This window comes from Canis lupus, chromosome 31 (genome assembly GCF_011100685.1).
Source record: "Canis lupus familiaris isolate Mischka breed German Shepherd chromosome 31, alternate assembly UU_Cfam_GSD_1.0, whole genome shotgun sequence".
Lineage (NCBI taxonomy): Eukaryota > Metazoa > Chordata > Mammalia > Carnivora > Canidae > Canis > Canis lupus.
In genome coordinates this window covers 32,229,191-32,256,895 of record NC_049252.1, presented here as the reverse complement: position 1 = coordinate 32,256,895, position 27,705 = coordinate 32,229,191, and the positions used below count along the sequence as shown (strand labels likewise).

The following is a 27,705-nucleotide window of genomic DNA, read 5'->3' as shown; positions in this document are numbered from 1 at the left end:
CTTTGTCATAATGAAGAGAAATAACATTTTGTTTCCAATTATCACACGTTAACATATAACTTCAAAAATAATTTTAAAACAGGGCAGCCAGGGTGGCTCAGCGGTTTAGTGCTGCCTTCAGCTCAGGGCCTGATCCTGGAGACCCAGGATCAAGTCCCACACTTCGGGCTCCTTACATGGAGCCTGCTTCTCCCTCTGCCTGTGTCTCTGCCCCTCTCTTTCTCTGTGTGTCTCTCATGAATAAATAAAATTAAAAAAAAAAAAATTTTAAAACAATAAAACCTAAATTAAGTATTAACCTATAGGGCTTATGCAAATTGAGACCAACTAAGACTTATCTCGGAACCAAGTTCAACTAAGATACAAGAATAATATAAACATTATATTCATATGTAAATTTGCTAATGAATAAAACATTAAAGAAAACCTCTGTCAGTATATACTAACAGCTATAAAGATAGTTTTAAAGAACATCAGTGTTCAGACAATTCTTAGTGGTTGAGAGAATTTCTTTAATCTCACATATTCAGAGAAATGCTTTGAAACATGTCAAGGAGACACAGTTCCCATTTGTGCCTTATAATTCTATCTTCATAAAAGATACAATTTTATTTTAAAATAGATCAACTTGTCCCACCTATCCTAGCAATTATCTAAATGCTAGAAATTATTCTAAATGGGAGTACTCATCCCACACCGAGAATTTAGCGATTTTTAAAATGTTTTTCCACCCAATGTTTGTAAATGTCTCTAGAAAGACTTCCAACATTTGTAAAATATACTGAATTAAGACACACAGCAGATTTTGAGATCAGACTGAAAGAAAACAGCATGTTGGTCCTCTTTCACTGCAAATTATCTTCCCCTTTAAGAAAACTGAAGCCACTTTTCCACCATCTTCAAGCACCCACTACCCACACACCTGTCTCCTAATTTCTTCTCATGTTTTCTCTATTGAAGGATTCTGGATGAAAACCACTTAAAGTCCAAAGAAACCAAACCAGAGTCAGCTTCTTAGAGGAGAAGAGGGATCAATAACTGAACTTTAAAGCTGAAAGAAACCTTAAAAATCATCTAATACTATTAAAAAAGAAACCATACTTTAGAAAAATAATGCATAAAAAGATCCAACAGAGAAAATCAAAATCCTCTCAAACTATCTCCAAACAGTATCTATCAATAATCAATACATCAGTAAGGTATCAATAAGCATCTTGGTTTACTGAACCAAGTACATTTAAATATGCTTTCAAAAAAGATTAGCTTGGAATCATTCTCCATGCCATCACCTGCAAGCATCTGCTAATCAAGACTTAAGGCCTGCAAATCACTTTAACCCAGAGCATTTAATACATTTCCTGAAAGACTCAATCTCCATTTACTTCAAACTTTAGGTATCATTTGGTGTGTTTTTTAACTACTTAGAATGCTTACGAACCTCCTTTAAAACTAAGGATAGGCAGCCTCAGTGGCGCAGCGGTTTAGCGCCGCCTGCAGCCCAGGTCGTGATCCTGGGGACCTGGGATCAAGTCCCGCATCGGGCTCCCTGCATGGTGCCTGCTTCTCTCTCTGCCTGTGTCTCTGCCTCTCTCTCTCTAGCTGTGTCTCTATGAATAAATAAATAAAACCTTAAAAAAAAAAAAAAAAAAAAACTAAGGATAAAGGCAAGAAGAGAAACAAAAAGGAAAGATTTTTAAATCAATTTAATTCACACTCTTATCACCCCTGGGTTTCTACTATTCTAGCTAGGTCTCCCAAGTTCAGGCTTCTCTTATTCGCCCCATATTGATAAAGCAATCTTAAGCTTGTCTTCCAAACAACAGCAGTAAATAAGGCATTTTTCCATGTAAAGAAGGACTGTTTCCTGGTCCACCTCTTAAACAGTCTTCATATCACAAAATATTCCCATCCTTGGAAGGGGAAAAAATTAAAATCTTGGCACTCTTATTTTCCTTAGGGACCTAGACGCACAAGGAAACATCATCTGCTTGGTGACAGGTGCTCCAGGATAAAACATCCTGAATTCAAATGTTTAAGTTTCTCATCAATTCTTTTTAAAGCTGCTTATATTGTGGCGTTTAGGAAAGGGTCAGTGAGTATCACTATTAAAATCTGAAATTAAACACTTAAAATGTTTAAAAATAATTAACTTGAGGGCAGCCTCAAGCTTAGCAGTTTAGCGCCGCCTTCAGCCCAGGGCGTGATCCTGGAGACCCAGGATTGAGTCCCACGTTGGGTTCCCTGTGCGGAGCCTGCTTCTCCCTCTGCCTGTGTCTCTGCCTCTCTCTATGTCTCTCATGAATAAATAAATAAAATCCTTAAAAATAGTAATAATAATTAACTCACTAAATAAATCTTCACTACCTAACATTTATATTTTAGAATTCCTCGTAAATCAGTTTTCTAAGTATATAAGTAAATCATTAATTTCTTAAATACAGTAATACCAATTACATTCTTCCTTATAAAGAAGAAAAATATTTAGAATGAATAGCTGATAACCTCTCAGCTGCAGTTAATGATGCTCTCAACATATATATAGATAAAACAGCCTCTACCCTCTCAGTGTCTAACAGTCCATTATTATGTCAAGTAATAAATCATCCAAGATGATCTGAAATGACAAATCATACTATACTGATTTTGTATTTTATGGAGATACACAATGTAGCTTCCTAGTTTTGGAAAATGGCAAGTAGAAAGAAACATGTTTTCATTTTCTTTAAAGCCATGTAATCTGGAAAATATTCAAAAAATTTTAAGAAACTACTTCGGTCAAGTTTGTAAAACCAAATTCCATTAAAATAAGCCTGCCACCATTTTGTTTTGCTCACCATCCTTTACAAAAGATTAATAAGCGCAGTAGGGTTATCTGTACTCTCCAATTTAAGATTAGTAATCCTGCTTTCCCCTTCCCCTCCTTCTCAGAAATCTACTTATAAAAACCGAGGGAAACTGTTATTTAAATCTGTATTACAGATATAAATTTTTAAATCTTGGACTGTTCTTTACTTTTGTGGATCAACTAATTCAATGTGGGGTATGGTCCCATCTTCCTTGAAGAAGTAGAAACAAAAAAAAATCTAGAACATTATCAATACTCACTGTTGTACGTTAAATATATTTTTGCTCCCTCATCCAGGTATTGTAGATATACAAAAGTTGACTGATCAAGGCTTTATTTAGCTGTTATCATAATTAATGCACATTGCATTAATTAAAAAAATATTCTTGCAAATGAACTTGGGGCTTAAAAACCCCTTGCTTGTGCTTATCAAGGCAATAAACTGAAAGTTCCATCGTTCTGAAGCGCTTTCACCTTAAACTGAATTAACTATTTGCTTGTCAATTTCCATCTCCTATGAAAACAAAAGGACAGATTAACACATTTGGGGAGTATATTTAATCTGACTTAAGAAACAAACAATAGGAAAAATTCACTTTTTTAAAGTTTATTTTTAATAATGTCTATACCCAATGTGGAGTTTAAACTCAAGATCCAAAATCAAGAGCTATATGCTCTTCCAAGCCAGCCAGGTGCCCCTAGAAAGAGCCCTTGGGTGGGAAGCACCTCAAAGAGATAAGGAGCCCTCTTCCAAAAATCAAGGTAACAAGAGGTTATGTGGCTGTCCATGCGGAGGTAAAACATGTAGACAGGTCACGGACAGAGAAAAAAACTTCTGAATAGAGCCCAAACCAAAAGTCACCAAAGCAGAGACTGAAGTTCAATTGTTGACTCTCAAAAACGCTGCTTCTCATATGGGTAACTTTTAAGTGCTACACTTAAAGTATACCACTTAAAGCAGGATAAGTTTTACTGAGACCAAAAAGGCCACCTACCTAATATATACAGCTGACCTCTGAACAACATGGATTTGAACTGCAGGAGTACATTTATGTAGGGTTCTTTTTTCAATAAATACAGTAGAGTAGTGTAGATGGAATTTTTCTTAGGATTTTCTTAGTAACATTTTTTCTAGCTAATTTTAAAAATATAGTATATAAAACATACAACATAGAAAATATGTGGCAATCTACTATTGATGGTATCTGTAAGACTCCTGGTCAACAGAAGGCTATTAAGTTAACTTCTTAGGGAGTCCAAAATTATGCTTGGATTTTCCACTGCTTCATTCAAGGGTCAACTGTGTTACCAGAATTCACAAGTAAACAGAGAATCAAGAACAGACATAATTGGAGTAGTGCTTGAAAAAACCCTTTTAGACCACCGGCAAGAGAAGGAACCAACGCCACACCTTGAAGCTCAGTTTCCTGAGGTGGGAGAAGAGGGTGCTTTTAGAGCACTAGAATATTTAGAGGACTAAATAGACTAAGCATATTTGTTCGTATCATCCACAATATCCCAAAATAGCAGTAAACAGTCACAAAACTAAAATCAACTAAATAAAGCATAGGATAGGGACTTAAGAGTGTGAACCAAAGATTCTGACAGATGTCTTCAAGACAAAAGGCCAATGCAATTAGGTCAAAAATCAAAGGAATGCCACACCTATAGTTGAAAGCTGGCACCAAAAACCACGGCAGAAATGACAAGTACCGTTCCAGGGGAGAAAGGAAAAGGAGTAGAAGAGAGAGAAGTTGGCTAGACAACTATCTGCTTCATGGTCAGTCCTCTCCTGATGGCTGTAAGAAGTACTCCCTGCAGTCAACACACAGCTCCAGCCACTGAAACACAGTCACCCCCAGGCCAAATCCAGAGAAATGCCCCGTGAGGATGCTAAGCCACATGCCTAGAAGAGCTAGACAGGCAACAGCAGCAGTCCATAGTGCCAGGACCCAACCCACACTCACTACACTGAGGCATACCGGTCCAACGGCTCACCACAAACACCAAATCCCTAAGCAGTCCCCTTCACTTGGGAGAGAAGCTAATAGTGGCAGAGGAAGTTCAGGCTCTTGAGTTGGGCAACAGGGGCTCAGAGGTATTTATTATTAGAATACTGTAATAAAAGGATCATGCACAGACCAAAGGTGACAAGTGTCATAAACAGTAACTCTCATCTGAGACTTTTTTTTTTTAATTTTTATTTATTTATGATAGTCACACAGAGAGAGAGAGAGAGAGAGAGAGAGAAAGAGGCAGAGACACAGGCAGAGGGAGAAGCAGGCTCCATGCAGGGAGCCCGACGTGGGATTCGATCCCGGGTCTCCAGGATCGTGCCCTGGGTCAAAGGCAGGCGCCAAACCGCTGCACCACCCAGGGATCCCTCATCTGAGACTTTTAAAAAAACTTTCTTGTGAAAGTTGAATGCATACCAACTCATACAGTATCACACAATTAAGTCATTTCTCGAAATCAACCAGCACATTGCAACACTACACTCAGTCCAGGGTTAACATTTCTCCTATGAGTGGAACAAACTTAATGACACAGTATTACATCTCCCTCTCTATAAGTCCTAATAGACCATGTGTTTTTCCAGTACAGTTTTTTTTTTTCAATATTCAAGAGAATCTCAAAACAAAAAGTAGAACTCATATTAGTTAAGGAAAGGTGTATAACTACATATATTTATATACATACAACATAAAAGGAAATGTCTGAAAGGTCAAGTCTGAGGTTGGAAGAAATATAAAAGGTACTAAAACCCTCACTGCATATCTTGGGAAATTAAGAGAAACTGTCTGAAAGTGATGGGTCAAAAAGAGGGGTTTAAATCAATTTTATAAAATTATAATAAGAATCTACAGAAAAAAACTTTAAAAGAGGAACAGAAATTGGCAAGAAGTGAAGTAGTGTAGAGAGCTATTTGATTTCATCTTTTTGGGAGGACAGTTTTTTTAATAATAAAACAAAGTTATAAACACATTACTATATTTAAAGCGACAAAGGTAAACAAAGGAAGAATTTTTAAATTCTAGATTAAAAGCAATTTTAGGAGTGACTGGTGGGTAGCTCAGTCAGTTAAGCATTTGGCTCTTGATTTCAGCTCAGTTCATGATCTCAGGGTTGTGAGATCCAACCTGAAGTGGGGCTCCACAGGGGAGGTGGAGCCTGCTTCAGATTCTCCTCTACCCCTCCCCCATGTGCTCATGTGCACACACTCAAAAAAAAAAAAAAAAAAGGCGATTTTACCACTAAGGAGATAATAAAGTAAGTTTTACTAACATACACTTGTAAATCGAGTAATTAATGCTTTATATGGAAAAGTACAAATATGAATTTATCATGTTTGCAGAACATAGCCTGAAAAATACTACTTCTAGTAGAAGGAAAGAAGGCTGGTTGTAACGAGCAGATTAGAGAAACAGCAAGCACCCAACACTTTTTTTTTTATATAACTTTATACAAAGCATAGGTTTGTATTAGCAAGATATTTACATTTTCAAGGGTCTGCTTTTTGAGTACTTGATTCCATTTAGTATATTCCGCAGATGGTGTGTAAAATTTGTTTCTCACTAACCTCTAACAAAGACTCATTTAATGATACAAATCGCTACACTTTTTAAAAAGTCGGGAACTATACACAGGTCTTGACCAAACTAAAAAAAGACCACAAAGTAGCCTGATGTCAATCTCTAAAAGATAAGGGGGCGGGAAGAAAGCTAGAAAGAGGGATCCCTGGGTGGCGCAGCGGTTTGGCGCCTGCCTTTGGCCCAGGGCGCGATCCTGGAGACCCGGGATCGAATCCCACGTCGGGTTCCCGGTGCATGGAGCCTGCTTCTCCCTCTGCCTATGTCTCTGCCTCTCTCTCTCTCTCTGTGACTATCATAAATAAATAAAAATTAAAAAAAAAAAAAAAGAAAGCTAGAAAGAAGTAAAACCTTAAATTACACCTTTGAAGGAACTGATCTACACTATCCAAACCTTAAACAGTAGTAACTTTTTACTTCAGCTTTCTTAGTTGGGGCTTTCCTTTTCAACGATTTTATATCTTAAAGCAAATCAAAACTTATTGCTTAAAAATATTTTGAAACAATAGCCAAACATGCCCATTTTTTAAAACTACAAAAACCAAACTCCATCAAATTATTCCTAGAACCAGAGGCACCTGGGAGGCTCAGCAGTTAAGCGTCTGCCTTTGGCTCAGAGCATGATCCCAGGGTCCTGGGATCAAGTCCCACATAGCGCTCCCCTCAGCAGGGAGCCTGCTTCTCCCTCTGCCTATGACTCTGCCTTTGTGTCTCTCATGAATAAATAAAATCTTTAAAAAAAAAAAAAGTATTCCTACAACTAAAACACGTGTTTTATTTCACTAGAATCTATAATTCAAGTCACTGTCAATGATACACATTCTCCACAACTCATACTTAAGAACACATTCCTTTTTAAAGCAGCAGTTACTTCCACAGACTTCCCAGAAATGCTAATACAGATAAGCTTATTTTATCAAAACCAAAGAATAAATTATTTATGAAGCCCTTGGGAACACCCTTAAAAGAGGAAGTATAATACAGAAATTAAAAGGTCACCACCATCAATAGGTTATTAACAGGTTTATTCTCATTTGTTCAACAAACATTTGAGATTCTCTTTTGTCCCAGGTGTTAAACTAATTTAAAAAAGACCTAGTTTCTCCATACAGAAACTTTAAAATCCTGTATAAAATGACACTGTGACAAAAAGTTTAATTGAAAATTAAAACGCAGGGCAGCCCGGGTGGCTCAGCGGTTTAGTGCCGCCATCAGTCCAGGGCATGATCCTGGGGAACCGGGATCGAGTCCTGCGTCAGGCTCCCAGCATGGAGCCTGTTTCTCCCTCTGCCTGTGTCTCTCCCTCTGTCTCTCATGAGTAAATAAATTTAAAGAAAAAAAGAAAGAAAGAAAGAAAGAAAATTAAAACGCAAACTGGAAAATGTATTATTAGCAATAAGTAAGCAGGAACATACTGGTTAAGAGTCTGGAATCACGCTCCTGGTTTGCATTCTAGTTCCATCCATACTAGGTTTGTGACCTGGGCAGGTGACCTCCTCTCTGACTGGGCCAATCATCGTGCCTATCTCAAAGTTACCATGAAGAGTAAAAGAGCTGGCATTATAGTAAGGATTTCAATAAGGAACTCTTATAAATTAAAAAACAAAACAAAACAAAACAAAAAAACCCTGAAAGAAATACCAGCAAAGAATATTAAAAGGAATTCACAGGACATATGAATAACATAAAACATATTCAGTTTAATACTCAAACAAATACAAATTAAATATTAAGTTGTGTCTATCAAACTGGCAAACATTTTTAAATACTCAGGATTTTAGAGTATGGGAAAAGTCTGATGTGTAGCAAGTAGAAGCATAAATTGTACTTTAAAAAGATACCTGAAAACATGTATTAAAAATCTTTAAAAATGTATGTATCCTTTAATCCAACAACTGCAACTTTGAAGAATTGGAACTAAGGCAATAAATCAAAGAGGAACACAAAGACTACACAATAATGTTCACTTAAACATTATTTATGAACTAATTAGAAACAAGAGGGAATAGGTTAAATAGTAATTGATTTGTAGAATACTAATTAGCCATTAAAATGATGCTATAAAAGAATATTAATGATGGAGAAATGTTTAAATTTTGAAAGATTATATAAGAAGTAAAATACGATCCCAATTTTGTTTCTTAAATATGGTAGGAAGGAGCCATATGCATATAAAGCAATAGGCAATATATACATATACCAAAAAATTATAATTATTATGTGAATGTTACAGAATTACTGGGGATTTTCATTTTCTTCTGAACTTGAATTATTTTTAAGTAAAACTAGGTAAACTGGATTGTAGTGGTGATACCTACACAACTGTGTGAGTTCAATAAAAATTCAAATTTACTCATAAAAATAATAAATTTTACAGTGTGTAAATTATATTTCATAAAATAATTATACACACACATATGCACACACAAAGCTTATACAAAAGATGAGGGACTGGAAAAAGTCCCTGCTCTCAAAGAAAGAAAAACATAACAAACGTCACTTAATGAGGAAAAAGCTTAACTATATCTCAGGCATCTTTCAATAACAGATCTGTGTAACTACAACAAGATATCTTTCTACTATATACAAATAAAAATGGATGTTATACAATCATTTCATTAAATATGAAAAAGCAAAATGTTCATTTTGAGCTAACTTGGTTGCCAGAAAAAAACCTTTTCCCCTCACATTTTTTTCTATCTAGTAACCTGCTCCTGGAAATGCTTTCTACCTAATTCCAGAGTCTAAATCATTGGCCACAAAGTGGCATAATCCTAATGTCTAACAAATAAAACAGCCATTCAACACAAGTTTTAAATTATGTAAATGAGATACAAATTTGAATGGAATGTCCCTGATAATACAAGCATAATAATAAAATTTGAGACAATATGCCAATTTCTCAAATACAAGAGAAATTTAAGAAAATGCAAGTCCCAAATATGCATAAAGAGTACAGTAATAATTGGATGGGGAATTATAGTAATAAAAATAAAAGCACAAAAAAATAAAAATAAAAAAGCACATCTCTTGGGCAAGTGCAATGTATGCATCCTGCACTCCAGGTATTAGGAGGTATTATTACCATCATTATGCTTCTTAATCTCCAGAGGAAGAAACTGGTATTAGGAGCTTATACTTTGGTCTGATGGTTAGTTCTATATTAATTAATTATTATATCATACCCCCAAATCTCTTCTATTTTCCGTTCTTTTCATTACATGTCTTGAAGTGAGAAAAGTATGCCCTGATTCCCCTACTTAAAAAACACAACAGAAATTTAATTAGTAACTTCTCCCTCCTACTTTTCTTCTTCTCAAAGCATCTGTTTTGAATATCCTTTCACTCCCCATTAATAACTGTGAAATAAACAGCAACTTTCTTCTACTTTTATTTTTCTGGTTATTGGTACTGCACCTTCACTGCAGAGTACAGGCATTACAGATTACATTTGCACATACCAACAATTTAAGTTCCACCAGCATCTGTGTAACGCTTCCCTGCATCTTCCTGGTTGCCAAAGTTGACTCTCTAGTAGATTCCTCAAGAAGTACTCAAAGAAACAGAAGTTCTCCAAATTCATACTTGTGTTCATAACACTTTGTGTTTATGCTTTAGTCAATTTAGCTGGATATAAAACTCCAGGTTCTCTTGTTTTCCTTGAGAATACTAGGAGTTACTCCACTGCATCTGGCATAAAGTGTTGCTCTCAAAATCAGATAATCCAATATTCTTTCCCCTTAATAATGACTTGACCAAGTCTTTGCCTAAATATCTTAAGAATCTTCTTTTCCTTCAAGTTCAGTAATTTTTTTTTAAATTTTTTTTTTTAATTTTTATTTATTTATGATAGTCACAGAGAGAGAGAGAGAGGCAGAGACACAAGCAGAGGGAGAAGCAGGCTCCATGCACCGGGAGCCCGACGTGGGATTCGATCCCAGGTCTCCAGGATCACGCCCTGGGCCAAAGGCAGGCGCCAAACCGCTGCACCACCCAGGGATCCCAAGTTCAGTAATTTTTAAAGAATACATCTGCATGTTGATCATTTCTGGATTTATTTACACAAGTATCTATTTGCCCTTTCCAAATTTTTTATTTCAGGAAAATTTACTTCAATTATAATTATTGGTAGTTATTAAATTACTTTGCTTTGGTTCTCCCTCAGGATCTATTATTCTACATTGAAACCTTACTGTCTTTAATAACTCTCGCCATTTTCTAGACAATTCTTTATTTTTCTTTTTTAATTTTTTTCTATTTCTCTTCAGTTTCTCTAAAGAAATTCTCTATTGTGCTTTTTTCACTGTTGTATTCCTTCTAGATTAGGTTTCATTTTATTGGTTACTTTTAATTTCTCTTTCCTCAGTCATCCCCACATTTCTAAGACTTCCCTATCCAGAGTTATGTTGCCCTCTCATATTTGTATCATATTCTAAATTTGCTAGAGTTTGTTCTGAAACATTAGGTTACAGTTTTCACTAGTTTCATGGACATTTCTTTCTAGCATGCCTTCATTGTCCGCATGAGTATCATTCTGTTCCTTATTCCTTTCTTCTTATAAAAGCTCAGTGGGAAATTTGACTGTGATCCTTGCCTGTTGCTCATTTTCATATAAAATTAAAAACTTTTAGGAAACTAGAGCAGCTTTTCTGGCTTTGGTAACCGGCCTTTTCTGTTTCTATGAAGGGTAATGAAATGAGATCTTCTGTGTGTTTGCCTTCTCTCACTTCATCAGACTTTTTTCCCTTTGCCTACACTGCCTCCATCCTGCTTGATGCGAATTCTATTCCCAGCAGTGTCTCCTGAAGAGTGGGGCTTTAGCCAGAAAGGGAGCTTCAAGTGGCTTTGAAAGTTCATAGGGAAACCAGGCAGCTCTGACTCCAAAGCTCCTGTGCACCTCTTGTAACCTGTGAACTGAAAAACACCTTAGTCTCTGCTACTGTTCTCAAGCTTGCTTGACACACTTTTCAGGGAGGTTTAGAACCTTGATGTTCTCCTGTTCTCAGGGCTTTCAGATAGCCTGCTGCTTCCTTCTGCATCCTTCTTTACAAATGCTGACATCATACCAGTCCTGTAGTTATTGGGAGATTTGCCCCCAACCGCTTGTATCAGAGTTTGCAGGGATACCATTTCACCTGGTCTTGTAAAGTTGGCTGAACAGGAGTTTTTGGTTTTGCTGTTCTAGTTACTGTTTCCAGAGAAAACTGGAGATTCAAAAAACTATGCCCTGCTGTCTTCTCAGAACTCAAACCTTCTTTTGGAGGTACATTTAGTAAGTATCCATAAGATCTAAAATTAACAAATACGATTTTATTTGCTTTTACTTCGGAATAAAGGCACAGAGGACTAAGAAATGCAACTTTGCAATGTGGAAAACTTTGGATTTCCAATCATTTCCAAACAGACTATATGCTCTTTTAGATGATATGTACATGATGTCATCATTAATTGCTTCCACTTAGAAATCAGAAATTGAAATAATAAAAATATGAACTATAAAAGGAAAATGAAAGAGGAAATAACATGGAAATCTTAAAACTATTTTAAGAAATGTATTAAAGCAGACATTTACATGAAGATATTTTTAGGGATTGGGATGGCAAGAATTATTCTTCTTTGCAAGGATTCATTGCAAATCCACTTTTATGTCTCAGGAACCCTGCTACATCGACATGGGACACACAAAGGTGAGCTACAGCCCTGTAATCTTGAGGAGCTATCAAGCCAGGTGGGACAAAAACTGGTAAGCAAATCTGTGCAAAGGCCATAAAGGCATTAACTAAAAATGATTTGCTAAATAACCCTGGAAGGAGAGTATCTACCAAACTATTAGGTTTGTTGCTTACTTTATACATTTTAACGCATTTCTTTTTTTTTTTTTTTTTTTAAGTTTAGGTAATCTCTATACCTGACATGGGGCTCAAATTCACCACCCGAGATCAAGAATCACATGTTCTTCCGACTGTGCCAGCCAGGCGCCCTTACTTCATTATACATTTTAGAAGCACTTGGAACTTTTTCCTCCACAGAGTATAACACTATTACTTTGTATTTCCTAAAATAGGAGATTCTTCTTTTTGCCAGCCGAATTAGAGTTATTTTTAACTATAATACTCAATGCTCACAAAGATTTATTAAAAGACACACATTCATGTAATGCTAGGGAGTATAAACTGGTACTTATTACCAAATAGCTTTTTGAAAAGCTGTATCAAGGGCCTTAAGATTTTCCGAACTCTATAACCCAATACTTACACTCCTAGGAATCAATTATAAGAAAGTAATTTAACATAGAACCAAACATTTATGCACAGATGTTAGTGCTTTAAATAAAATGGAAAGGAAATTTTTAAAAAATAACTTAATGTCTAATATGAGATATCTCACTTAACTAGGAAATCTTAGTATGAAATAGTCTCAAATCAGTATACTTTAAAATGAATTTCTAAAAGTAATTCACCCTCAAGACAGTTACAGTTCTCAATGCTCTAGATTTGCTTCAAGTTTAAAATGATAGATCACTAGAGTTAGTTAAGTTTTTGATGACAAAGGGAAATATTTATGATAGAATACTAAGCCAAAAAAAAAGATATAAATAATATAAAATACATCCTAACCCAAGCACACCATCCTGAATGTCAAAAATGGCACAGAAAACAAAAAACTGAAAGAGAATGTGCCAGAGTGAAATAGAACCGTGGGCATATTTCCTTCTATTTCTCTATATTCTTTAAAAATTACCAAATTTTTTCAGTTATTGTGTATTACTTAATAAACAGGGAAGAAAAAGTAAAAACCTGAGAGCAAAAATAAATCCATTGGTTTTATCATTCACCAAAAACAATAAATTTGCTGAATTATTAGGAGTGGAATCTGATAGCCCAGGGTTAAGAAATGAGTAGAAGCTACAGAAGGGAAAACACATAAAGACCAGACACACAGGACTGTGTGAAGAACAATTCCAAAAGAAGGCAAACTGGCAATATGTGCCAAATACCAAAATGTACAAAACCCAATGCACCCTGCAGCTGAGTGAGATTTAAAAGTTTTTTTAATTTACAGATCTGAGGGATCCCTGGGTGGCGCAGCGGTTTGGTGCCTGCCTTTGGCCCAGGGCGCGATCCTGGAGACCCGGGATCGAGTCCCGCGTCGGGCTCCCAGTGCGTGGAGCCTGCTTTTCCCTCTGCCTCTCTGTGTGACTATCATAAATTTAAAAAAAAAAAAAAAAATATTACAGATCTGATTTCTAATTGTTCTATAATAGAATGTCATACTCCTATATAGCTGAAGTATGCAAACCTTGCCCTACGAAACTCACATTTAAAAAAAAATTAGACAACCTAAAATTTAAAATTCTGCCCCGTTTGTTTTAAGTCCTTAAATTCATACATTTCAACAAGTATGACAACAACCCTATGAACAAATCACAGCACAATTTAAAATAAATTTCCAAGGCATTCCTCCTAAAAAAGTTGTAGTTCTGTATATTCTAGAACTGTTTCAAGATTTAATGTGACTAGCCTATCCCTACTTTTCAAAGACAATTTTAATTGTTAAAGAAGCCCATGTCAATAAAGAATGGCATCAAATGCTGTATCAAACAGCTTTTTAGAAATTACGCTCCAGGGCAGCCCTGGTGGCGCAGCGGTTTAGCGCCGCCTGCAGCCCGGGGTGTGATCCTGGAGACCCTGGATCAAGTCCCACATCAGGCTCTCTGTATGATGCCTGCTTCTCCCTCTGCCTGTGTCTCTGCCTCTCTCGCGCTCTCTCTGAATAAATAAATCTTAAAAAAAAAAAAAAAAAAAAGAAAAGAAATTACGCTCCATTCAATGCCAATGAGGAAAATAACAAAAGGGTGGGAGGTCTTTCATCACATACACTGAAAAAAATGTAAGAGCTTTTATGTTAATGTACACAGTAATCTCTGAGGAAGTGTATTTTACAAATGCAATCCCAGAAGTAAGTGATTCTACATCCTTCAAATAAATGCAATTTGGTTACCTCTTAATTCAAAAGGGTAAAGAATGTTCCTAGGTTCCCAGGATAACGGTGTGCTTGGATAGAATGTCACTCATCTCTAACGAGAATGAATGGGAGTGAAGGGCTGTGTACAGAAGAGACATCCAGGAGGCAGCCGCATGAGTCTGAAACTCAGGAGAAAGAAGTGGAACACAAATGTAGATTCTGATAACATCGGCATGTGGATGTCAGGTGAGGCCAGTATTGTGAATTCTATTAACCAAAGAGTGTTTTCTGTTTTTACTCTAGATGCCTTGAATTCAATATGTAAGTCTTAAAAATTTATCATATCCACTGCATCATTTCTTACATATATGCCCTCTCCTCCAACTGAACTCAGTGCTCCTGGATTCCTAAGCACAGTGATCCTTGTGAGCAGAGTGCCTATTACAGTACATTACGGTACCTGGTACAAAGCAAATGTTAACCAAAGTTAATCAAATATTGGTCACAATTTTTCATCCAAAAATTTAAAAATAACCCAATTTCACTTCATTTATACTCTCATTTCCATGTATACAAAAAGACCCTCAAGTTAAATACAAGAATATCTATATACACGAGTACTAGAGATGCATCAAAGTTGGACTCTGGCTTGGTGTTTAGTAAAAATCTATTATTAAAGCCTTTGCTTTTGAAAGATGTATCATCAGTCAACACCTACCTCAACATCCTTTCTAGCATCTATGAAATGGTTATTAGAGAGTAGGGTATCACCACTTCTAACCAACATAAAGTCAGTACCATGAAAGCCTAGGGAAAACAGAGTATTCACTTTCAAGTATGCATAAGCATTCTAGAAATAACTTTCACTGAAAAACTCCTTATGAGCTTTTATGGGTTAAAGTTCTACCAGTTGAAGTATAATAAAATGTGTGCACAGTAATACAAGAGCAAACTGCTACATTAATTAATGATGATTAGGACAGCTGTTAATTATGTTCAAAAACAATTATTAACTTTCAAATTGTTAAAAGGGAAATACATCAACAGCTAATACATATGTTAGACAAAGCCAGATCTTCCTTCTTGAGTTTCTTCCCTTCATCAGCCAATAAATGTTGACAAATTTTTAAAAATACATTGCCAAAGGAGAGAGACTGGACTATATCATAAATCTAATCTTTGTAGGTTTTATCTTCTAGCATTCATAAAATTAACTAGATATTTCATTTCATCCATAAGTCTTTCGAGTAAAAGAGCAACTTTGCCACCTCAAAATTTCATTAGGGAAAATCTCCAAAATCATTAATATTCTTGGATAAATCTATGAGATACCCCAAAAATACTTTGTTCCTCTACTGACCTCAGTTGAAAGTGAGCATCTACTTGGTATAGCCAATGTGCAGTATAGTGCCCAACGAGCAATCCGGGAGCTGACAGTGCTGAGAAACTGTTCCTGCACCAAAAGGTCAAACTTATAAAATCTGACAACAAAGTTTTCATAAAATTCTAAAATTTTTTCTGTCAATATTCCTATTTATCTCTAAGACGGTAATATTCAGCTTCAGCATCATGACTTTATCAGCCACTCAGCCATAATGTGTATGTGGCGCACCGCTAGTTTGTACAGACAGACGCATACATGTGCACGTCTGAGAGATTACAGAGAGGATTACTCAGTTACCTTTTACTTAAAAAACAATTAACATCAGATTCTTTGAATCCCTCATGAATGTAAAATATGATTTGATCTACAATTTAAAAATATATTCAAACACATTTCTTCATTAAAAATAGACATTCTTTAAAATCCCATTTCAAAGTCAAAAAGGTCATTTTTTCCTTTCGAAAACAAAGATCACCAAAACAAAAACCAATCACAAAAACTTAAGAGCTACACCAATAATGTAATTAAAATATCTATATGAGGCTTTTTGCAGTTTCTTCTTTCCCAGTTAAAGACCACATTTTCAAACAGTTTGTGAATATGATCCAATAATACTACCCTGACAAAGCCTATCAATAGAAGCCCTTTGGTTCAACAAAACACCTCACAATCAGCCTGATTTAAGTAATATACAAGTTTAAGTTAACACTTTATCCATTAGCTACACTGTATTTTCAAGAGTCTGAACATAGGCATAGATGGCCTAGCCTCCAATTTTCCATTTGCCATCAATAAGATCACATCAATAATAAAGCAATCCAAAATATTCTTTCAAAAATGCCCTTAGAGTGCTTCTCCTATATAAATACAAATAACAAAAGGATGAAAGGAAAGGAGGAAGGGAAGAGAGAGAGAGAGAGAGAGGAATGGAGGAAAAGGAAGAAAAAACAAAATCCCAGACCATATTTTTCCAAGGAATCATACATATGGGTATAATATCCTTAATTATCAGAGTCTTATTTTAGACACTACTAACACCTACTCCGTATGTCTTTAAAAGATTTGCTCTATTCTAATGGGGATCTGAAGGAAACATGCACTTAACCATAAAGGTGAGTATTAGTGAATATTTTATTTTTAACAGAAACACTTAAATTCTCACCAGAGTATTAGTCAATCAACCACTTTCAAAAAGGTCAAGTATTAGCAATCACTATACTCTACTTGTATTAATACCATAAGTCACTAATTATCAAACGGAATCCCAAAGTCAAGTTATTAAATATCCCAACTACCTTTGTATTTATCCACCTAAATACAATTCCCCCACTAATGCTGTTTTTCAGAAAGCTCCCCCATTCAGAATACAGCACCAGTTCCCACATTCGCTCAGACAGCCATAGCTTTACTGTATTTCAAAACTTGAGTCACCTGTATGCATCGTCTTCTTTCAAGTCTCATATCATCCTGATGGGGTGGGGGGAGGGAGGGAAGAGTCCAGCAGCAAAACTATAACACTGTGTGAAGAAAAACAGATTATGATAAGAGATAAGGATGCAAGACAATTACCCCTACTGAGGAACATCTAATGTAACTACAATCCCCAAAACAGAGATAAAATTACTGCAAATTCATTTACTAACATTTATTAATGCTTACTTGAAAATAATTTTCATTAATGAAAATCAATTATATATATAAAATGTAAAGTACCCAATTGTCAGGGAGAAAAAATGTCAAAATCTGCCTACTACCAATGAAAACTTCAGGCGTTTCTAGGTATGAAATAAACAGCCAATATTCCACTATTCTATATAATTATCTGAGGAAAAATTCACATTTTGTAATATCCATCAATTCACAAATCAGTATGAATGTGAATTCACTTCTCTTCATGGCTTACTATCAGAGGAAAGGAGAGGTAATGCAAGTTGCTTTACAAGAACGATAACATGTCAATCTACCAATGTTATTTGTAAATTGAGACACTGCTCACAAATGCTCCCACAAGCCCTCTTTTGCTCTCCAAGTGGCTTCTCTTACATCACTGTAAGTCTTTCACTATGCTACTTCCTACTTACTGCTTCCATTGGTATTTCACAAATGACTAGCAAAATTTATAATGACTAACAAGAAAGCAAAAGCAACCCTCAATGTAGTTATCAACTAAGAGTACAGAAGAAATGATGACAAGCACAGGCTACAACCTAACTTATAAATGAGTTCAGTCTAAAAATTTACTTTTAAATTGATACTGCAGAATTCAATGAATATGACTAATGAAACAATGTTGCTTATGTGTTAGCCAAGTTCCCAAGCCAGCCAAAAGAAACTTACTGATACCAAAATATATTATTGATCATGGGCACTGGGGACCCCTGAGAATACAGAAAGATATCCAATGCTAGAGCCTCTGTTTATATGAACAAAGTCTAAAATAGGCTGCCTCCCCCTTTGTTAGCACTCTCAACTCCTGATGTCTCTTATTCTCTAAATTTTATCTTAGGGATTCCCAATCATCCTGCTTCCTAATCCTTTCCCCTAAGCTGTCCTGTGTTCTAAATTACCATCCAAAACTCCTATTACTTCTCAGTGTGGTTAATTTCAGATATGTGATAGAAAGAAATCAACTGGACTGAAATAATTCACTTTCGTATTTGCAATTTTCAACAAAGATGCTAGTTAGTCCAAATGAACCCCTAACTGGTAGAATTCTAATCATATTACAAAATAAAGTTAAAAATGACCAAGGTAGTCTGAAGAAAAACGTCTTTAGGCAAACGGTCATTATATAGATTTGAATGTGTATTTATTGCCCCCAAATATTTCTGCTTTTCATTCGTTTCTCCACCTATTTTTGAACTCCCAAGTTCTTTAAAAGCTCAAATGTTTGTACTCCAAATAGCAACTGCAAGAGCATCTTCAGGGACAGGGGTGTAAGTATATGACTTATCTGTAACCTAGGAACTGCTTGTGTCTAAAATCATTACCTATATTCCAGGTTCCAAGAACCATGTTTCTAGTTTAGATGCTATGGTATAACCTTAGACATGGGACCAACTGGTACCCATTTGGCCAGTGGGGTGGGGGGGATCAATGGATAGATGAACATTAAAGTACTACATCAAAAAAAAAAAAAAAGTACTACATCAAAGGTTTTACTCAAAAAAAATGGTATTTGAATCTTCAAGAGTAAGGATTTTTAAAGACACAGTTTTCTAACAATTTTTCTCTCATAAATGGTCTTTACCATTCTAGCATGGACCATGGGGACAGGAAATGTGATAAATCTCTAGCTATGAATTATATATTATTAAATATTTTAGGTTCTCAACATCCCATTCTTCACGTATAAAATGTTACTTACAATGCTATCTACACTTTAACAACTTCAATGGTTTCAACAGGATAGATACTGCAGATATGAAAAGACTCATAAGAAAAAAAGCAGAATGTAGTAAGATATTAGCATTCTTTTTATTCTATTAAAAGCAGTTAGAAATAAGCAGATTATCCCATTACTATTATTAGATATCTAAAGGTAAAAAATATGGGTGGACCAGTGGCAAGAACAGTATCACATCTGGCTCAGGATCAGAAGAAGCATACGTCAAGACCCAGAACAAGTATCTTTTAGAACAAATATCAACCATTAATCACTACTCATTTGAAAAGTAGCCTTTAAGTGTAAAGCATCTCTACAAGTTACAAAACTTGCTACCAACACATGCAGCAACTAAACCATCATCTACTAAGCAAGGCTGAAACCCCTTAAGTCTTAATGGTGGACTGTTCTAAATTAAGATTCTAGCGATAATTCCATATATCCTTCAGGCCTGTCACTTTTCAAAACAGAAAATTTGTTTATATCAGGTCAGGGTTTTATGACAATAAGTAGGCAACAGCAAACACCAAATATACTTTGCAAAGTATAAATCCAATTTTCTTTCCAAAGAAACTTAAAAAATCCAGTCATATATTAAATTTTTCTGAGAAAAACCTACAGTGAATTTTTCACCTCTCTCCTCACAAATGAAGTCATTAACAATTACAAAGCTATATTAGACACTAATGAAAAACATCTACTATCCTTACCACAGGAACCTCCTATGCAAAAAAAAAAAAAAAAAAAAACTAACAACTCTGAGTAAGCACTAAAGAAAAGGTTCACAAACTAAGAGCTTAAGGGATTCAATAACTGTTGCCCCAAATTTTTGCTCCTTTAAGGAAGGACTAAGCTACTTGGCCTCTCTAGGACTACATCTGGGCTCAAATGCAACAAAATCAGGCACTGAGTATTTGTATAAAACAATAAATACAGGAAAACAGGAGGGAAATGTGCCATATGCATATTATCTGTAACATAAATGCATTGCTAAATATCAGTTTTTAAAACTGGAGGGATGGGACCCATGGGTGGCTCAGAGTGTGATCTCGGAGTCTCTGTATGGAATCCTGCATCGGGCTCCCCACATAGAGCCTGCTTCTCCCTCTGCCTATGTCTCTGCCTCTCTCTCATGAATAAATAAAATCTTTAAAAAAAATAAAAAATAAAACTTGGAAGGGTAAGACGAGAAAGTTAGGGGTAAGCTATGATCAATAAGTGTAAAGTATGGATATCCTGTCACAAATTCAAAATATGTCAACCACCAAAATATTTATATGTATTTCTTTTGTATTTTAAGTTCCTCAAACATAAATTCTCAGACCACAGAACATTTTAGGAACCTAGCTCCCACTATTATAGAGTGACTACTACATAAAATAGATACTAAGAAATACAACATAAGTGAACCTAAGTTCCAGAAGGCTCATTTCTAAGACAGTTAGGTGAAAGTCAACATTAATCACTATTTTAGTTACATGTGGAACTAAACACTTTTCTTTAAAAAAAAAAATAAAAAAATAAAAAAAACAGGAAATTACCAAGATGTAGAGTTTTTTTTTTTTAAGATTTTATTTATTCATGAGAGAGAGAGAGAGGAAGAGGCATATGCAGAGGGAGAAGCAGGCTCCCTACAAAGAGCCCAATGCTAGACTCAATCCCAGGATCCTAGGATCACGCCCTGAGCCAAAGACAGATGCTGAACCACTGAGCCACCCAGGTGTCCCCTAAACAGACTTTTAAAAGCTGGCTTGGCCCACCTCTGTAGAGTTCCAGGCCCACATTTCCATGGACCCAGTGAAGAACTGAGCATTGTTTCCCAGTTTTACTGAAGAAAGGTCTTATATTTTTATTTAAAAAAAAAAAAAAAAAAAAAAGCTTTCTTTCTTTATTCATGAAAGACACAGAGAGAGGCCAGAGACATAGGCTGAGGGAGAAGCTAGCTCCCCACAGGTAGCCTGATGTGGGACTCAATCCTGGATCCCAGGATCACGCCGAGTCAAAGACAGACACTCAACTACTGAGCCACCCAGGCACCCCAGAAATGTCTTCTCTTTAATGGATATATATTTTCCTTTAATTCACTTAATTCCCATAAGTAATTACATAAGGCAAGTAGTACTATTATCTCCATTTCACAGGTGAGGAAACCAAAGCCGAGAGAAGTGAAATTGTCCCAAGTCGCACATGACTAATGGTAAAGAGAGAAAATTCAAATCAACCAAAAGGACTCCAAAACCAATGCTCTCAGGCACATGTTAAATTGAATTTACTATCTCCTCATCCTTCTCCCTTATCAAAAAAAGGGAGGAAAGACCAGGCAGGACAGGAAAGAAAATCCACTTCTCCTTCCTGTATTCCCAGTCTTGGGTGACGGGTGTCACCATCACGAACCCATCTCCCAAGGAGAAGTCTCACCTGGGACCTCCTCCCCACTGCTTACACTTCATCCACTCGGCAAATTCTTATGTTGGATTCACCTCAGAAAGGTCTTCCCAAATGGTCACATTGCTCCAACTCTGATATGTTTGCCTCAATCAAGGCTCTCCTGTCCTATCTGCACTCCCTGCTCAAATCTAGCCATACAACCCACTTTCATCTAAACTGCAGGCCTCAAAACACACGCGGTCTCCATTCCAGCCCAATCATGTGCCATCAGGCTGGAATTGAACGATGGTCTTCTCTCCATTTAAAATAGAAAACCTCAAGTTTTTCCCCTATCATTTATCTGAAATAGACTGCATTCTGATGATAACACCTTACACACTCCGTATTTTTTAAAAAGTAAGAAGAAACTGAATAGGGTGCACGTAGGTGACTCAGTGGATGTGCGTCTGCCTTTGGCTCAGGTCATGATACCAGAGACCTGGGATTTAATCCTACATTATGCTCCCCACAGGGAGCCTGCTTCTCCCTCTGCCTAGGTCTATGCTTCTCTATCTTTCATGAATAAATAAAATCTTAAAAAAAAAAAAAATGAACTGAATAGGAATAAAGAACCAAAGTCACACAAAATCCCAACACCCCAAGGAATCTCTGCTCTTGTTTATTTCCTATCTTTACAGCAACACTTTTTATATTTGTACCACCTTTCATGGTTGTACAGTACCCCGCTGCACACAGCTAAGTTGATTTGAAACAAAGACCTATTGGGGAATATCTGGCTTGTTTCCAAGGTCTCACTACCATAAATTCTGAACTTGGGAGCCTGCTTTTACCCATTTGCTAATAGGAATTAAAAGCAAAGTAATATAAAGATTTTTTCAATCTCTGTTGATGTGCTTACTTACAGATATATCACCTACACATAATGTACTCAAACTTCCTATTATCCAATCAATCCTAGCTCATAAAGGAAATAAAAAGGAATTAAGGGATCCCTGGGTGGTGCAGCGGTTTGGCGCCTGCCTTTGGCCCAGGGCGCGATCCTGGAGATCCGGAATCGAATCCCACATCAGGCTCCCGGTGCATGGAGCCTGCTTCTCCCTCTGCCTATGTCTCTGCCTCTCTCTCTCTCTCTCTCTCTCTCTGTGACTATCATAAATGAATAAAAAAATAAAAAAATAAAAATAAAATAAAAATAAATAAATAAAATAAATAAATAAAAAGGAATTAAATGACTTCTAGGTACTCTGAGATACACACCAGAGCGAGATCCAATGTGTTATCCCCAGTTACATTTCCCTCCTGAACCTGAACATCTGGATTGAGCTCATTCATTTATATGTTCCTATCAGAGGATGCTTAGGACAAGTATGTTCAATCAATAGTCTGCAAGTCCTTCTCATAACTAGTTTTTAAAACATGCACTGGAAAACCACTCTGCACTCTTCTTTCTGATAGCACTAACTTTTCTAGAGTGGTCATATATATTTATACACACATATAATTTTACTTATAAAATATACATTATGTATAATCAATTTACATAAGTGCATGCACACATATAGTCAGTTGTATGTACTTTTATACATATATAATTATATATAATTTTTTAAAAACCACTGCTTTTAATTATCCTTGCATTTCAAAAATACAGAAAAATAACCAGGCCCAGAAATAATAAAAAACACACACTGCTGTTAGCAGCTTATGTCTTCCTCCAACAAGCCTATTGCTAAGAGTTGTAAATGAGTTTAGTTTTACTTATTTTTCCCAACTACACTTTTGAAAAATACAAAAATTTTTAAAAATGTGTGTGGCCTTGTATCTCAGAGCATTCAGTTATCCTCCAAATATCCCATGTCTCTTTCACTTGCAGCCACAACCTCAGGTATTCCATCCAGTTCCATCCCGTGGCCCCTCCACTTATTTCTCTATCCATCTTTCCCTCCAAAGGAAACATTTCAAAGTTTTACTCTGAATAATGCTGAACTCTTTTCTCTACACTAACCAGTAACTCAGCATCCAGTCCAATGAGCTGCACCTATGGTGCCTTTACTACCTCAACTCTCCAAACCTGAACACATCCTCACCTCCCTCCTCACAGAACTCACCTTCCCATCTTTATCCCCAGTGCCACCATTCTTCCAGCGACTTCCCTAGAAACTGCTGACTTCTTTACTCAGAATGGTCTCACTAAATCCTGTCAACTCTCAAAATGCCTCCTGCCTTAATTCTTGGTCTAGGTCCTTATTTCATACTTGGTATTACAGATCCCCCTAGAGCCAAGCATCTCCTGGGCCTGGTGGTTACGTGAGAAACACCACAGGAGGTTCTCAAAACTAGACTGCAGACTCCACACCCAAAGATACTGACTGATTCAAGAAGCACGTAAAAGAACCCAATAATTTTTTTCTTTCCTCCTGGTGACTTTAGAGCACAGTCCAGTGTGGAAACTACTTAACTTAAAGGCAGTTTACTCCCTGTCTCAATTCATCTGACATATACTTGCTACACAGATCTTCCTGAAGCACATGACTTGCATCCTGGTTTGAATTCACCCTCTGTAACTGAAGAAAATTTGATCAAATCTTATTGCCCTGAACAGAGAGTTTAGCATGGCATTCTACAAAATGCAATTTAACCTCGTTCTGCCCCAAGGTTCAAATGATTTCCCCTACTTAAAGCTTGCCATTTCTATACCCAACCCTTTACCTAAATCCTACCCTTCCTTCAAGACCACCTCAATTCCCCCCTCATCCAGCTTTATACCACTCATCTCTCTCTGAATTTGCATTTAATGATCCACCACTATATTTTGTTAATTATTTATGTTATATTCTTATTCCAGTGACATTATCTCCTGCTTGGTTAGCTTCCTATTTCTATTTCATCACAGGAGATGTGCAATGAACACATCAGCATAGTGAGTAACAACTTAGAAAATACTGTTCTGTGTAGAAAAAGAAAAAGTTATAAAGCAGTATGCAGACACCATGTGATTGCGTTTGTTTTTTAAAAGGAGAGAAAAAAAGTTGTGTGCATTAAAAACAAGTGACAGGTTAGCCAGAAAACGTAAATAGTAGTTATCTCTAGAGAAAGGAACTGAAGGAAATTGTTATTCTTATCTTTTGTATTTTCTAAATTTTAAAAGGAATGTGCATTTTGTAATAAGATATCTTCCTAGAATCTTAAACCTTAAAATCTTAACCTAGAATTTCTGTGATCAATTGAAGTCCTGTAAAAATGACTGGCATGGGTATTAGCAGTCACACTCACAATCCTGATACTCAGGACTTCTTGCAAATGTTAACATTTCCCAATCTCCACTTCAAATTCCACTGGCCTCACTAGGTGGATGTTCAACTAGGGACCCTGTTCACATCTTTGCAAATCAATTTTATATATGAGTATGCTACTTCTCTAGCTGTCCAGAAGTGAAGTTTTGTTTGTTTATTCTTTTGGTTTGTCCTTTCAATCAAAACCACAAATCTTAACATAGTATTATTGTTCTTATTTCTACACAAGACCAGGAGACATACAGTAAGTGAGAAAACTGATATTAATATCAGAATAAACCTTATGAATAAAGGTCTGGAAAAACCTTTAAAATACCATCTTAAGGGGGCAGCCTGGGGGGCTCAGCGGTTTGGCACCGCCTTGGGCCCAGGGCCTGATCCTGGCAGCCTGGGATCGAGTCCCACGTCGGGCTCCCTGCATGGAGCCTGCTTCTCCCTCTGCCTGTGTCTCTGCCTCTCTCTGTGTCTCATGAATAAATAAATAAAATCTTTAAAAAATAATAATAATAAATAAAAATACCATCTTAAGCATACCTTCCTTCAAATGCAGAAAAAAGTTATAAAAATAAAGTAAAAATCTACCCATTTCAAAGATTAATTCATAATAAACTACTGCAAAAAAGTTTAATCCTTAGTTACAAATTCTATGCTAAATTCCTCTATACCAACTTTAAGTTCATGATATTCCTCATGCACACTGAAGAAACAGAAAATAGCTACATGCAGCCTACAAAACACTCTTCATACCCACAGTCCCCAGCTTTTCCCCAACTGCGCACCCAAACACTCAATGTGTCTTCTCAAACTGAATTAGCCAGCCTCTGTCCATTTTTCCTGCTCAAATCTCTTGTTTTCTTAATTTATGATCTCCAAATTTGTATACAGTATACTTAAACATGAGCCTTGCAACACTAAGTATTGTTCCTATAAGATATCCTTTCTTCATGTAGCACTCACTGACTCATGGTCCATTTGTGGTCTATTATACCTCATGCTCAATCTCTTTTAGAAATTGTTTTCATGATAGAAAATACAAAATTTATATATAAAAGTGTATCATTAAAAATAATTTAAAAATCAGGAATAAAAGTTTTCAATATTAAAAAAAAGGTGACATACATTATGGTACACTGACATGACAAAACATTATATAATCCTTTAAGTTCTTAAGATAACTGCATGATACGAAGGAAAAAGTCATACATCGTATCAGAAAGAACTCAAAAACCTTTCCCAAAGCAAAATCTCAGGAAAGTAAAACAAATACACTGAAAAATTCTGGGGGAACATATGTAAGGTTATTAATAATGAATATCTTCAGCTACAAAAATTCTGAGTGGTTTTTATATTTTCCTCTTTACACTTTTCAGTACATCACAACTTTTATAATATATAACCATATTTATATGGTTATAATATAATAATAATGCACACTGAAGAAACAGAAAATAGCTACATGCAGCCTACATGTATAATATATAATAATATATAATTATATATATTTTATATATATAATATATATAATATATTATTTTATAATATATAATATATATATTATATATATTTATAATATATAACCATATTTCATAATTAGGAAAAAATGGCCCCAGAAATTCAACCTCCATATGAAACATAAAGTCAGGGCAGCCCGGGTGGCTCAGCGGTTTAGCGGTGCCTTCAGCCCAGGGTGTGATCCTGGATACCCGGGATCAAGTCCCACGTCAGGCTCCCTGCATGAAGCCTGCTTCTCCCTCTGCCTGTTGTCTCTGCTTCTCTCTCTCTCTCTCTCTCTCTCTCATAAATAAATAAATAAAATCTTAAAAGAAAAAAAAAACCCATAAAGTCACCAAGGTATCTGGCTAAAAGCCACAACTATGAGAACAACCTCTGTGCATCCAATTTTTAAAACTCCAATATACATAAAAAGCTCATGATAATAAACTATTGAAGACCTCTGTTTAAAAAAATCAGCTAAGGGGTGCCTAGGTGGTGCCTTGGCCAAGCATCCGACTCTTGGTTTCAGCTCAGGTTATGATCTCGGGGTTGTGCCATCAAGCCCACGTGGGGCTCAGCGCGGAGTAGGCTTGAGATTGTTTCTCTCCCTCTGCCCTTCCCGCTCATGCTCTCTCTCTGAAATGAATAAATAAATCTTTAAAAAAAAGATCAGTTACTATACTGCTAGATCACTGTCCACAGTAAGACCATAAAAGTACTTAGTGTTGCTTAACCCAATACTCAAGGCTCTACAGCCATCAGGCTCCCAAGTCATCCTGCCCTGGTTTAACTCCTGGCTCCCCGGCTCAATGGGTAGACTCACACAAGGTTCTAAACTCCTAAATGACTAACTGTCCTCATCTACAAAGTGAGGATAATCCCATAAAACTGTTATATTATCAATGACATACATAAAGCATGTATAACACTGTAGTTAGTGTTCAATACGCATTCAATTGTCTACACCAGTGTATTTTATGCTATCATTACCTTCACCTTTCCAGTCTTATCTCCTACCATAGAAACTTTCCCGAAATTGGAACTCCAGCCACAATGGACAAATGCCATTTTTGCTCGTGCTACTTAATGAACGACTCCTTATCCTTCTCTGTCTACACCAAGCTCCAAGCCTAACACCAACCAGTACTGTCTTCCACAGAATACTCCAATCAGCACCGCCTATACACACCATCCCTCAGAATTCTGCACAGCAGTGTTTACACCAGGACCATAGCCCTCACAACTCGCCTTGGATGGTAGCTACCTAACTGTATGCATGCCAGCATCCAGCCCCAGAAAATGGTGAAAGCCTTGTTTGGCTTGCCCTCGAGGGAGGCCAGCTTCCCCAACTACAGCACTCT

The 27,705-nt window shown here is 36.3% G+C and overlaps 1 protein-coding gene across 3 annotated transcripts in view; it reads right to left on the bottom strand.

The window, feature by feature from the left end:
- The window catches only part of DYRK1A (dual specificity tyrosine phosphorylation regulated kinase 1A), a 146,595-nt gene that overhangs the window by 75,801 nt on the left and 43,089 nt on the right, over window positions 1-27,705 (bottom strand). For 2 of the 3 annotated variants that reach the window (XM_038581475.1, XM_038581476.1), the window contains one exon: window positions 17,216-17,301. In XM_038581475.1, the coding sequence (XP_038437403.1) occupies window positions 17,216-17,225 (10 nt within the window). In that variant the 5' untranslated portion in view covers window positions 17,226-17,301. Of the gene's footprint in view, window positions 1-15,760; window positions 15,828-17,215; window positions 17,302-27,705 lie in introns of those variants that run through there. The other variant, XM_038581477.1, reaches the window with a different exon arrangement.